Source organism: Lipophrys pholis (assembly GCF_963383615.2).
Source record: "Lipophrys pholis genome assembly, chromosome: 12".
Taxonomy (NCBI): domain Eukaryota; kingdom Metazoa; phylum Chordata; class Actinopteri; order Blenniiformes; family Blenniidae; genus Lipophrys; species Lipophrys pholis.
In genome coordinates this window covers 17,190,420-17,205,183 of record NC_137641.1, presented here as the reverse complement: position 1 = coordinate 17,205,183, position 14,764 = coordinate 17,190,420, and the positions used below count along the sequence as shown (strand labels likewise).

General features: G+C 41.1%; 1 protein-coding gene across 2 annotated transcripts in view; it reads left to right on the top strand.

The window, feature by feature from the left end:
- The window catches only part of vldlr (very low density lipoprotein receptor), a 69,144-nt gene that overhangs the window by 37,947 nt on the left and 16,433 nt on the right, over nucleotides 1–14,764 (top strand). For both annotated transcript variants that reach the window (XM_080477244.1, XM_080477243.1), the window contains exons 9-16: nucleotides 1,969–2,088; nucleotides 3,555–3,680; nucleotides 5,084–5,255; nucleotides 5,375–5,599; nucleotides 5,766–5,884; nucleotides 8,635–8,774; nucleotides 10,990–11,131; nucleotides 12,390–12,539. In XM_080477244.1, the coding sequence (XP_080333370.1) occupies nucleotides 1,969–2,088; nucleotides 3,555–3,680; nucleotides 5,084–5,255; nucleotides 5,375–5,599; nucleotides 5,766–5,884; nucleotides 8,635–8,774; nucleotides 10,990–11,131; nucleotides 12,390–12,539 (1,194 nt within the window). The remainder of the gene's footprint in view (nucleotides 1–1,968; nucleotides 2,089–3,554; nucleotides 3,681–5,083; nucleotides 5,256–5,374; nucleotides 5,600–5,765; nucleotides 5,885–8,634; nucleotides 8,775–10,989; nucleotides 11,132–12,389; nucleotides 12,540–14,764) is intronic.

The following is a 14,764-nucleotide window of genomic DNA, read 5'->3' as shown; positions in this document are numbered from 1 at the left end:
AATAACAACAACGGTGGTATCCAGACTGTCATTACTTCGTCCATATTCTCCTGGTGTTAGTAATCCAACTTCATCGTCTGTCCATGCAAAGGCGCTGCGTTTTCACTTGAAATATTGCCGTATAAACGGTGTCTTAATCATTCAGATACAAGCAGAGGACACAAAAATGAAGACATGCGCTTCAGAAGAAATTCTCCAGTTTGAGTCTGAGGGTGCACTCATCAACCATAACATTATGAACACCTGTTTGATACTGCGTCAGCCTCCTTTGGGAACAAGCTGTGATGAGCTATGATTTCGTTCCATCATAGCCAACATTAACTTCTGCTCAGTTACAGTAGTTGGTCCTGCTGCAGTTTGAGTTCCAGTAGCTGGATTATACCGCATGGCCCAGCCTTCACTGCCTACCTGCATCAATGAGCCATGGCCAGTCATGACTTGACCACAGCCTTTTCAGTCTCCCTTCTCAACCTCATATACAGAGCTCGTTTAAAAACAGATGGAAACTTGATGGAAAAATGTGCTCACTTATGTTGTACACCATCTCAGTGATGTAGCTGGTGCTAGACCTAGACGTGCTTTAAAATTTTATAAGTAGCATTTTGAAATCTGTTCTGAAATGGAGAGGTATCCAATGCAGAGGGGCTCTGACTGGAGTGATGTGAAGACGAGCTGCTGGTTTCTGAACCAGTTTTTCATTCAAACCCGTGGGGGTGGATTACAGTAGCTGAAGTGGGAGAACATGAATACATTTATGACTTGGTCGGGTTTGGATTGTATGGCTTTAACTGTGAAGCTGAATGAAATATGAGGATTTAATGTGAGGATGGAATCGAAAATGAGAACAAGGTATCTTACTCTTTAATGGGAGTCATCTATTCAGGTGGTGAGTTTTGTGGGAACGGTGACAGGGTTGTCATACATATTGACCACTGCAGACCAAGGCTCCAACTAGGCCACACACAATGGGAACAGTGCCACATGTCGCCTACTGCAACTTGTCATACAGCAGGAATTGATGAATGAGGCCCAAACTTAACTGGGGTTCTAAAGATTTATCGTCACTGCAATGTACATATCATTAAAGACCGAATGGACTTCAATAAATTATGTTTCCATGCTCTGACCCATTTACATACAGGGTGTAAATGTACAATCGGCGTGTGAGAGATCGTATTTCACTTCATTATTTCAACATTGCATCATACCTGGTTGCAACAGGCCAGAAGTCAGAAGCATAAAAGCTAAAAAAATGAAAGAAAAACAACTAACTGGACAACTGCTGCGCTTCTCAAGCACTGCTGGTAGAAACTGCAGAGGCGCGTGTGATTTGAAATGAGATAAAGAAGTGCAGTGTATTCATCTTGGTAAAATTGGATCTAAGAAGCGGAAGATTTGTAATTCAAAGACATCACATTCTTATGTGTTGAATCACAAGTCATATTGCAATCTAAAAACTCAATATTATTGCAAGTTTTACTAATATTGACTTAACCTTGTAACCTTAATAAATGGCACTAAATGTGTACATGGATCATGGATGTGTACATCAGCATTGTGCAGTGAAACTTAATGTACAAGATCCTTGTCTGACCGTGCAATCTGTAAAATATAAAAGTATTGAAGATGGCCTGCATCATACAGCCTGCAGGTTTCCATTGATTCCTGGAGCTATGAACACCCCAAGGACCTGCCTCTTGCAGAGTTTGGTCCAAATGAGAAAAAAGGAAGTTGGGATTTCTGTACTTGAGGGAAGCTGGGATCTCTCGAAGGATTAGCTTTCTTGTTTGTTCTCTCGGTTAGACTGCATTGTGTCCACAGATCCTCAGGAGTGCTATATTATTGACAATACTGCACGACTTATTACTGTATTCCCACATGAGCAGAAGAGCATTATGTGTACATGTTGACCTTCGTGCATGCGAGTTCAGCTAATAATGAGATCAACTTTCTGTTTCCTGCCTCCAGATTTCAACGAGTGTCTCCTGAACAACGGTGGCTGCTCCCACATCTGCAAAGACATGGTGATCGGCTTCGAGTGCGACTGCACGCCTGGACTGCAGCTCATCGACCACAAGACCTGTGGAGGTACTGAACCATTCTGCTCCGCTAATCAACAGCTTTCAGTTAATCTTTACCCAGTGACTTCTGCATTCTTCCCCTATAACATTCAAAATATAATGTTCAGTAAACAAATTGAACATGGCTCTGATTTTAAAAATTCCTGCTTTTGAATGTTGGTGAGAACAGGCATCTCTGATTATTTCGTTTGTTTGAAAGAAACTGCTCAAACAATACTAACAAACAGTGAGAAGATTTCTTTTTTTTTTTTTTTAATGGTCTTTGCATGTCTGTCAAAGTAGTATAACTTATTAAATCACAACTTTTCTCTGTAAATTCACAGTAATTACTTTGAATATTTTCATGTGTACCTACCTATATGCTACGCAAGTGAAAAAGTGATATGTTCATTTATGTAGTGTGTGAAAATATTTGTACAGTTTAAACTTTTTGCGTTAGAACTTTCATCTGTTCTCCAGTTTCACACCACAAACTGGGGGAAAAAAATATGCTTCTTATTGAAGTCTTGAAGCTAAAATTTCTCAAATTAAAACCCTTTCACCGCATACATTTTGATTACCAGGGATACAACTATCTGAATAGATGAGTAGGAGTACTGCCCTTTAACTACTTGCTGATACAGAATACTGATAAGAGTACTCATTGAATGCCATTAAACTTGATTTCTAGTTATGTGCTGTACAGCATCGATCAATGAAACCCTTGTGCCTCTAGAACAACCAACGAAACTCCTTTTGAAGAACAATTCAAAGCTTCAAACATGAGAGCAGACAAAATGAGTCCCGTCAGTCCTCAACAGCTTTGTACCTGATTGAAAGGAAAACAAGAAGACAACTGCGGACGCTCTTTGTTGTGCGTCATCATAATCTGGTTCGATCGGAGCTGAAGAACTAACCCCGTGTCCCCCAGAAACCACTAATCCATCAGGGCGGTTCAGACGCAGCAGGCCGCTTCACGCTCGTATTGTGCACTTCCCGCCCCTGACGGCCTCGGTGTGAAATGTGATTAATCTGCTCTCCTCAAAGCCTCAGTTATTTTCCCGAGGCAGCGGTCCCACACAGGTTTTGTTAGTTGGCCTGAAACTCTGCCTGGGTTGTTGGTAAATATGTGTAATCCCGTCTGGAATGAACCCACTGGTTGCACGGAGGCGCTTAATCTACTCCCAGATGTAAAATTCCCTCACTAAACGCTCCTGAAAGCGTTCTCACATTTCCATCGGAGTCGAGTGAGTGCCGCTCTGGCAAAACGTCAACAGCAATTAAAGCTTTTGATTAGCATTTAGTGCAACCAGAAATCAAATCACTGTACAGTCTCATGCAAGGAGAATCAGGGAGAGTTTATTTTCCAAAGGCAAGGTGTAATTTCATTTTGAAATAAAAACCTGTGGAGAAATGGGCGAACAGTGAAATCAAAGCTTTTATCAGGCTGGATGAGTCGAACTCTGCAGCTGTCGTGTTTCTCTCCTCTCGCAGACATCGACGAGTGCGTCAACCCGGGCATCTGCAGTCAGATCTGCATCAACCTGAAGGGGGGCTACAAGTGCGAATGCCACAACGGCTACCAGATGGATCCGTCCAGCGGCGTCTGCAAGGCTGTCGGTGAGTCCGCCGCCAAGACATGAACTTAACAAACCTGTTTTACAGCTTCTTTCTTTTTCCTCCTTCAGCGCGTCAGTCACAGACGTGTCAATGTGAGGTTCTGTTATGTCTTGTGACTGCACAGTTTGATTAAACACAATAATTCTGGGGAGAGTAATGGCTTAAAAGGCAGAAAACAAATGGAAAATCAACTTTATGGTTCTCCAGAAAATGCTCTATAATCTGGATGTTGGCACTTTATCTTATTAAGCCAGTTAAGTCTTTACTCATATTTATAATGACCTCGCAAAAAGGCAAAACCCTTTGGAGGAGAAGGTGAAGGAACTTAAAAAAAATTTTTTTTTAAAAAGCCTATAAATGGGTTATATTCAAGAAAGGACGGGAGACTTTCTGAATTTTATCTTTTATTCTTAGTTTTTTTTTTTTCCCCACTTGTTGCACTTTGAGATTGTTTTTTTAAATGGAAAGTGAGTGACAAATGGAATGCATTATTATCATATGTACAAGTTAATTTCTAAAATAATACCAAAATCGGGCAATGTACAGAATGTCTGAAAAGTCCAGTAGCAGCAACTTGGTGTGTCAGGAAGCACTTTTATGTTTTGGTAAGTATATTCACTATGGAGATCTTGATTTCGATTTTTAATTGAGTTAGTTCAGCATTAAAGGACTGAACAGTAGTTTAATGACATCGCTGCATTTTAATACATCTTTTTGTGCCAAATGTTACCAACAGGCACCAGTGATACAGAATGAGTGCGAAATAGTTTGACAAATGACAAGCTCGAAGAAACATACTGTAACATTGTGAATACTAATCACTAGCATGTTGCATTTTAACGTGTTATTCCCCACACTGTTCATATGTACGCTCATCTCAAATAATCCAATACAGTTGGGACTTCATCTGGTCATAAAAATGTATTGAAAATGAGAATCACCTCAGTTAAAAAAGGCAATGTTTTAAAATATTTTTGTATCTGATGAACCAACTATACAAACTGAGCTCATTTGTTTATTTCAACATCTTCCTGATTCAGGCACAAAAGTCTAGGGAGTTGTGGTTCAGTTGGGATTTTCCTCTCTGGAGTAGAAAAGCATTATTGTGCTGGTTGTTATCAAAGACGGTCTTTATTTCCTGCAGCCTGACTCTGGTTTGTTTTTGCCAGCAGCTCATAGAAAGCTGTGGTCTGATCTAATGGTTGTGTATCTGCATTGTATATTATGTTTATCGATGTAAATTAAATCTTAAGGGTTGTTGAAGAATGATTTACATTAAATCAAAATGACAAGCGTTTTTTAAAGTTCTTTAATCAAAGATGCTCTTGAGATTCGATTATGTCGGAAGACTTGTTAAAGAGATGAGTGAGTCTCGGTCTTTAACAGTCTCATCCGGTTCTCAGGCAAAGAGCCCTGCCTGATCTTCACTAACCGCCGTGATATCCGCCGCCTGGGCCTGGAGAGGAAGGAGTACACTCAGATCGTGGAGCAGCAGAGGAACACAGTGGCTCTTGATGCAGATTTCGACCAGCAGCTGATATTCTGGGCCGATCTGGGACGGAGAGGAATATACAGGTAGATTAGTCACAGTTTTAGATTGATTCCCAAGCCGTTGATGGGTGCCAGAGGTGGTTCATCCTTTGATAGTATCTGGAACATCTTCATATGTTGGAATCTTCTCTTTGTCCTCTCAGTACGGTGCTGGACAAACGTGGCGAGTTGGGCGCCCACAAGAAGGTGATAGACAACGTCCAGACTCCGGTGGGAATCGCTGTGGACTGGATCTACAAGAGCCTGTACTGGTCCGACCTGGGCAGCAAAACCATCTCCGTGTCCAACTTCAACGGAACCAAGCAGAAGGTCCTGTTCAACCGAGGCCTCAAAGAGCCGGCCTCCATCGCTGTGGATCCACTGTCCGGGTGAGTGAAGGGGCTTTATCGGTGATGTGTTACTGTGGGTGCAAGACGCCACCATTTACTACTGAAGTACTCAGTTCTAGCATTCTGAGTGCTTCCTTCAAACTGTAAAGCTTTCATCTCTGAAAGACCACGAACATCTCCTGTCCATGTTTGTTTCGTCCTGTAGGTTTCTGTACTGGTCCGACAGGGGCGAGCCAGCCAAGATCGAGAAGTCTGGTATGAACGGTGTGGACAGACAGGTGCTGGTGGCCACGGACATCCAGTGGCCTCATGGAATCACACTGGGTAAGAACACACAGACTCATAGACGGAGAGAGAGAGAGACACAATAACCCATTTCAGCTGGGCTATGCAATTTACCAAAAATGTATCATTCCTGTGATGCAAAATCGAAATGACTGCACTTTTTTGTCACATTCAAAATTCTGTCTTTTGTGATTAATTGTCCAAGATATTTTGGTTGAAGGCCCAAATTATTTCATTTCTGTTGAGCACAGGGCAGAAGCACAAAAGTAATTTTATTTGTTTTTTTAAAAAGACCAAAAACATCAAGCTTCTGAACCACTGCTTGTTAGAACTGCAGATGTGACGATGGTGAGGGGAAAAATTAAACAAAAACACATTCCAGTTACAGCTGGTGTGAATTGGAGGCAAGAGAAAAAGCACTGTTACTTGCAAAAGCAAATCTCAAAACACAAAGGCACGACGGCACGACCTGAAATCTCGCAGCCTTAATGTCCACTGGATCCACACTGTCGCATCACTGTCTTCAGTCATCTTGTGTCGTTGGTAGTTTGAGCAAAGAGCTCACCTTCTTGTCGTGATGCTTGTGGTGTTGCTATTTAAATGCGTCAAATGTTAAGAGGAAATTTCCAGGTCGCCCTTCAACCAGTGTGGGCAGTCAGGTCTGGTTATATGGTGTAGATCACAAGTGTCAAACATTGAACATCAGAATGCATAAAATCTGCACACTTGAGGGTTAATCTGTCCTCGTAGATGACAAAGACATTTACTGTGACATTTCTAGATTAGTGAGACATTGAGACCCGAGCTTAATAGATGAATGATGAAATCTGTCTGCCTTATTGACAAAGTGGCATCAAACCCGCAGAGTGAGATTGAATCTGAATAAACATACAAGCTGAACACTGAAGGTGCTTTGATTTGTGGACATTTTGCTGGAGGCAAGTTAAAAATTGCATAATATTTTTTGTATTATGTTCAATTCAAGTTTTTTTTATAACACAATACTAAATAATACATAACTTTTTAAATAACTAAATTTAAAGGACACAATATGGCATGTCCTAAAAGCATATGAAGGTTATTCAGCCGCTGGTTCGAGGAGCCAGCTGGTCAAAGGAGTTTTGCTAAAATATGAGGTTTTGGCTTGTTTGTTATTCTGATGCAGCAGGTATTTATCACAGGACGCACGTTCCCTTTTCATAAGTTCTCCCTCACAAGGTCAAAGCAGATTTTGTACTTTTCTTCATGGCAGGTGAGGCGTCACAGTAGTTGTCTTGTGCTGCATCACAGCTTTTAGTTCATGCATAATCAAGTGTTTCTGCTCTATAAAAGGGGGGAAAAAAAGCCTTTTTTTAATACTGTAAAACATATCATTTATCTTTAAAGTGACATATAATGGTGTCATCACGAAAGGCTCTTTTTATTTAACCAAATAGATTACAAATACTCATAATACTGTGAAGTTTAGTATTTTGTACATTAAGCAAGATATACACCTTATACTCTATTTTATTTAAGTCTGACGCAATTTATTTCTATATTTTTGATCTGCATTATTTGTTTATTCTAATGAAGGAAAAAAAAGTTGTGCCTCATCTCTACATTTACTCACAATTTAATTTCCTTAATTTGTTCCAAAAAATACAGATTGTGTACACACACACTTTTCTTTTTGTATTCATATGTTCAAATATACTATATATTTTCAGTTTGTGAGGTTAATGTGCAATAAACATGGATTTAATGTTCAAAAGGTGAATTATACTCATATTTTAGTTTGTACAAGTATAATGCAGTCAATGTAATTGGACAAAATAAAGAATCCATAGGTGGAAAAAGTACTGAAGATTTGTACTGAATTATAACCAAACAATTCTTCCTTATTGTAGAATAGTAGTATTTTGAAGTCGGGAAGCTTTTTATGTTTTTTGTATTTGATAAAAGCCTGAAGAAAATATAGTTGTTTGTGTATTTGCGAAAAGAAAAAAGCTGCTTAAATGTGGCTTTTGAATGCATTGTGTGTGTGAAAATAAACTAACCTCCACTATTTGACAGTCCTGCTTTTCAATTCTAGTAACAAATGCATGTTTAACCATTTGCACAATACTTACAAGTTCTAGAAATCCTGCACAAGCTCTCGATGTCCAGTAAGACTTATATTTATATTTGTTGGTGTTGGAGATTTGTCTCTGAACACTCCCGCACTGCTGTCGTGTTAAAAGTGTTTTTTGGGAGCACAAATGGAGCGGAGTGTGAAAATGTTTTAAATTGACTTCAGGTCAGGGATCCTCTCATGAGCGCAAGCTCCGCCTTCAACTTGAATGTGTTTCAGTCTTTATGCTGCTGACACATTTAACCCTGCGCTGACACTGACGCTCTCTCTCTTCCCTCCTTAACTCTGCCATCAGTTTTTACTTTCCCCCTCTTATCTGACGGTTATATATTATTCAGTGCCTCTGCTTTTACCCGCTACTCTAACTGCTGCCAGGACCTTTCCACTCACGTTTTTCTGCCACTCAGAAAATTTTGAACGCTTAAATATTTCAAATCCAAGAGAAATGCGAGCAGGAGAAACCACCTGTTGCAGCTTTTCCATTGATCTGTTCTTGTATCACTAACTAATGAAAGCAGGCGTCTTCTGTGCAGAGTGTCTTTGTAGCAATTGATTCGTCCTTTTTAATGAAATATTGAATTGATTTGTGCCTCTTTAATTCCTGTCTTGTGTGTTTCTGTCCTCTGCGCTCTCTTCTTCATTCCTCCTCTCGTCTCCTCACGTTTTCTCCTCTCAGATCTGATCAAAGGCCGGCTGTACTGGGTGGACTCCAAGCTGCACATGCTGTGCAGCGTCGACCTGAACGGAGACAACAGGAAGAAAGTGCTCCAGTCGTCAGACTACCTGGCTCACCCCTTCGCTCTCACGGTCTTCGAGGTACATCGCACACATTCAATCCAGTTTAACTTTGCCTGTATAGCTACTGATCGAGCAAATGTAGACAGACTGAGAGATGTTTCCCCTTCAGTCAGCATCATCCTTCCTCTAAATCAGGGGTGTCCAACCTCGGTCCTCGAGGCCCCTGTCCTGCATGTTTTAGCTCTCTCCCAGTTGCAACACACCTGATTGCAATTAGGGGCTCGTTATTGGGCTTTTTTTACAACCTTCGTGATGACATCATCATTAGACTCTGGCCACATTTACACGTACCCGGGTATTTGAAAAAACTGATACATCTCTGTGTTTAGGCCATGCATTTACACGTAAACACAGCTACGACTCACCACAAACAATGATTCCTGAAATCTCCGGCCACAGTGGGGATCTGGATAAAATCTGTGTCTCCGGATGCATCTAAAGGGAGGTAGGCGGAGATTTATTCGTGACGTGGTGTTTTTTCCCAGGATTCTGATTGGCTATCATGGCTTCACGCTTCTCGCTACACTGCCCCCTACAGGTTTGGTATGCTCATAGCAGCTCTAAACCAGGTGTATATGCGGGTTGTGTAAATGAATAAAACATTTTTTTTAAAGGTCGAGAGGGAAATGTCCCCCCCTTTTTTTTTTTTTTTTTTTAAACCCAGATATGTGTAAACGTGGCCTCGAGGACCAGGATTGGACACCCCTGCGCTAAATGATTACTTGAATCCCACAAATACCTGTCCAATAGGCTCGCCTCAGAGTTATGGTGGCCTGAAACACACATTTCCTCACGCAAGGAAAGTAGGATAAAGGGAAAAACGATATACAATCTGCAAAGCGAGAGAAATAGTTTTATTTTGAAAATACACTTTTAAATTTTCGCAAGTCTGCATTGAGATTTACTTTGCAAAATGTTTCACTTCTGTCAGCGTACACTTAACACGCTTGATTCTATAAGATTTGTTTCATACATCATTAATCGTCATACACCGTCCTGTTGGTTGGCTAAAAATATTAAACTCTGAAGAGTGATCCTCTGGCCCTCCAGGATGGGGGTTGGGCGGTGCCAAAAACCTGCTCCCATAAAATCTTCCTATTAAAGAAACCGAAACTGGCATTGCCACTGTGCCCACTGTAACTCACTGTGCTAAAGAGATGCAGACGTATAGTGTCAGCATTCTGGTGGCGACTGAAATATTATGGAACTCCTGTGGGGAGATGCTGCCGGCCTCTAGAGAAACTGTTGTACTCTGAAATGGATGAAGGTGAAAACTGTGAAAGAGGAGTTGCTTAATCCAGTCCAAGTCTGATCGGCCACTTGCTACGAAGGCCAGATGAAGAAGTGGCCATGAGGGCCATTGAGTAGAACCCACAAGAGAGAATGTGAGCATTGGAGGAGAGAGGTCTAACGTGGTGTGAGGCAAAAGATTCTGCACAATATAGGATCAGATGGCGAATGCATCCAAGCTTTGGCAGCTAAGTTTCTACATTTTACATGGATATTCTCAGTTTTGGTTTTCCCCCGTTGTCTGTAATGTGAAGTACAAATGGCCACAACAGAGGCCAGGCTAATGTAAATCCTGGAACCATTGTTTTAAATGTGTGTGTTGGAGTTCATATTAAGCACTAACGGTGCAGTCTGTCATTTATTTGGACAGACTTTCACATGTGATCCTTCTGGGTCACAGAATCAGACATGTTGTGCTCCTTCCTTCTCGCACACCCACTCATGCAGCTGTTGCCACGCTCTCGCTCCAACACTGCTGTTCACATGTAAATGCTTCGCTCCATGATTCATGTCTGTACGACTTTAACCTGAAGTGGTTTTTGCAGATGTTCAACTCGTTCAAGATTTCAGATATGCAACCCACGTAGGAAACAATGTTTGTACCGTTTACATAAATAAACTCGTTAACGTGAGCAAAATGTGCCACTGATGTTGGAATAAAGCGAAGCTCCATCAGCAGGAGCCTCCAGCTGAGCTGTGACTCAGGAAATCTCAGAAAATGTAGGTTCAAATGATATTTATAGGGAAAACTCTCGAACATCTTGACTAGATCTCTTTCACTCAGACCTTCACATCCAAGCATCTCAATGTCTTTGTGCTATGACAGTTTGTTTTACTGCTGATTTCTCCAGTGTGGCCTCCCCAGCCTGCTGTAATGAATTGAAAAATGTCACAAACGGTTGAGGAATTTCAGTTTCGCTGTATTTTCTTTTGCTTGATGCAGGATCGGGTCTTCTGGACGGACGGGGAAAACGAAGCCATCTTCGGCGCCAACAAGTTCACCGGGTCCGACGTGGTGACGCTGGCCAACAACCTGAATGACCCGCAGGACATCATCGTGTACCACGAGCTGATTCAGCTGTCAGGTGAGGGCCGGTGGGGGAGCGGAGGAGGCGGAAGCGAGCAGACGGGCCAACAGCGAAGCCCGCTGAGGTGGAAAATGTTCTTCCTCATCGGAGTCCTTCAGGCCCAGAGGCGTCATCCAATCACAGCTGAGTCTGTTTAATACAGCAGCTGGTGTTGAAAGTTCATAGAAGATAATAAAGAGAATCAATCAAAAGTTCTCATTACTCACCATGGAGGTTCAGGGAATAATAAGTGCTTCCTGTAGTCATGGTGCCATCTTTACACAGAGTTCTTAATGCAACAGAGCTTTATTGAAGGAATTGAAACGTCAAACATGCTTTCTTTCATTTTAAAATTCAAAACCATCAGTTTCCTCTTGCATCCCCTTTTCATTGGAACCAGTCAACTGGCTGTATAATAAATGTTCCCTTTGTTTTAGTCCCCATTTACAACGTTTTCAAGTGAGGTCACATCCCGCCTGGTGATGTGAGAGTATGAATGAATTGTTCAGTTATGTTTAAAAAGTTACTAGATTTCTTTTCTCTGTAATGTCTTCTTTCAGACGGTGTTTCACACCCCTGCTTTACAGGAATGACCAGCTTGTTTTACAACTATATCACATGGTCATTTAAAGGCTCTTTAATCATCCTGAAAGAATAATCTCAGGACTCAGGGTCATAGAATTGTTCTTAACTGAGTTAAAGTTAACATGTGCATACATTTGACTTAATTGGTTAGTCAAATGTTAATCAAATCAGGAACACGCAGCCTGTAACAACCAATAAGGTAATACATGGTGGGTGGAAGAAATGTAAAACATTAAATACTTTCAAAATGTAGTAATTGCACCAATAATGGAAAAAGTAAGACAATTTTTCTTGTAAAAGCCGCCTCTTTTTGCAGGTGTTGTGCAGTTTGCTTGTAAGATTAGATATAATGGATGAGATGGTCATATTCATTATTTGAGGATACAGACTATGCAGCACTACTTACATTATTAGTTGTTACCATGTCTAACCCAAAAAGAAAAATCATAAATGTGAAGAACCGGATATAAATCACACTTGTTTCCAAGATCTTCAGTTCCAACATTCAGTGACATATTTCATTTTTCTCACTTTAAATTTCTTAATGGTACATAGACAACATACACACATTTACACCTCTGTAGGCCGAGTGATGAGAAGATCAAATCAAACTTTATTCATATAGCACTTTTCGTACATTTGTAGCACAAAGTGCTTCGCATACTATCAGACCTGTTGACTCTTCCTGCAGGTACCAACTGGTGCACGGAAAAAGGTGAAAACGGAGGCTGCAGCTACATGTGTTTACCTGCACCGCAAATCAACAAACACTCCCCCAAGTACACCTGCGTGTGTCCCGATGGCCAGGAGCTGGCGGCAGACAGCTTCCGCTGCAGACCCGGTGAGTCGCAGCAGATTCTTTTTTCGTTTTGACATAAAAAATACAGATAAAACCACCAAAAACAAACCGGACTGGAAGCAAGGACAATAACTTTTATAGTAATAGACTTAAGATTTGTGGTTGTAGAAATGTGTTCAATATAGATTAACACTATGAAGTGACTTTTTAATGGTGGAAAATGATGGTGAGATTTCTCAAATTCTAACATTTCACCTTTTCATGCTAAATGTTGTTTTTTATTTGTATGGCAACGAGTGGGGAAAGAACAGCTGGAGGGGCAATTTGTTGTTGGATTACATAGAAATATTAGTGTTTTCAGATATTTAGAGAGGGAGTCTCTGAGGTTAAACGTTCTGTGCCTCTAACTTTGGAACTGGGATTGAAAATCAGTTAAAAGTTCCATAATAAGAAGCCTGCGAGTCTGCTATAAGAGTACAGTAAAACCTCTGATGTAGGAACACCCTAAAATCCAAGGGGCAAGTGTCCCCTGAAGGCAGGTGTCCTCTCTTCAGAGGGACTGGTCACAAGGACAAATTGTAGGACCAGTTGATATTGAACGATCCAAACATCTAATATGCTATGGTTATTTAAAAGCACATAACTGAACCAATAGAGGATGTATACAATATAAATATGTATATAAGATGTATACAAGATAACTATTAAATAAGATTTAATTTACTTCAGGGACCACATACAGCTTGGTGGGACCAGATTGGAGCCTCTTGGTCGGTTTTGGCCCACAGGCCTTATGTTCTCTGCTGTTAAGAGGAAGTGAAACTTTAGAGTACGCATGACGTCAAAATCGTCATCCACTCTGTGCACTGGGGTCCGCTCCCAACCTCTGCGGTCGACCGTTTGATCTGTGCGCGCCGACTGCGCATGCGCCAGGGCCTACTGGATGCTTGTGTGAGGAGATCCTGTGGGTCTTTATTTGCTTTTAAATTGTGATTGTTCAGACGAGGAGACAGACGGCTCAGAACTGCTGAAGTGAAACATAAACTACTTCAGGAAAGGGAGAGAACACCGGGCAGCAGAAGTGGAGATATTTTTGGGATCGTTATATTATTGAACGTTAAGGAAGTGAGTCCAGAGTGGAGTATGGATGCAATAGTGTCTCACCCGCCGCCTGAATATTCTAATAAACAGGTCCAGCCCAAGTATTTTGGTCGTTTCACTGTCGCCCGGCTTGAAATTTGCCAGGAAAACCTGTCCGTTGTCCTCGTTCGGCAGGTTGTCCAGTCATTACGCCGTCTTAACAGTTAAATATGTGTCCGTGCACAGTGACGTGTCCGTCCAGTACAGGGTGTCTGCTCTTACCAGGTCCACTTGTCAGAGTTTCTACTGTATTTGAACTGAGGGCTGCACATTCGCATCAATCCATGTGGAATCTTCACATTCTCAAGTATCTTTTTGTCTCAATCGTCTTGGATTTGCTTCATCTTTTACCAGAATAAAGAAAAAACATATGGACTGAAAACCATTGACATTCGTACTCGCGGCTTCAAAGTTTGAGATTTAAAAAGAGGACGTCTCAGTTTTACAGTAGATACCAGTTTGCTGATATTACAGATCATTTAAATAAAAGTAATTAAAACCCACATGTGAAGCTTTAACTGGACTCCACGTTTTTCTACCTTATTCAGCATGAAATACTGGCCGGGAGACATTCTCTTTCTTTTCATACTTTAATTCCACTTTGACTCATTTCCCACCTCCTGCAAGTTTTGAAAAGTACAGAAATACTTGCTTTTTTTTTAAGTTTGATATAAAACACAACTCATGTTGCTCAATGTCCCATTATCAGACAGAAATACACAACTTTTTTGAAAGATTGAGGAAATTTCAAGAATCTAGTGTTTGCATAGAAATGGTAATGACCATTGCTTGTTTTGAGTTTCAAAATGAAAGATTCCAGCTCCGGATTTGTCTCATTAGCTCCTGAGTACAGAAGTATGAATGAAATCCCTGCTGGTCAGTCAGAAGGCCTCTGATTTTAAGATGAGCTCATTACTCTGTAAAATCAAAGCGTTGCTTCTTGTTTGCTGTCATCGTTGCTTTAAACGTAGCTCGTCTCATTGCTCCCCACGTTGCATCAGCAGCTCGCCACGTTCCGCCGCGTGATAAAATATGCAAATGCAGTGTGGGCAGACTGTTGAGAGGACGATACAGTGACGTAGAAATTAATCTATAATTCTCATCATCCATGTAAGCAATGTTGCCCT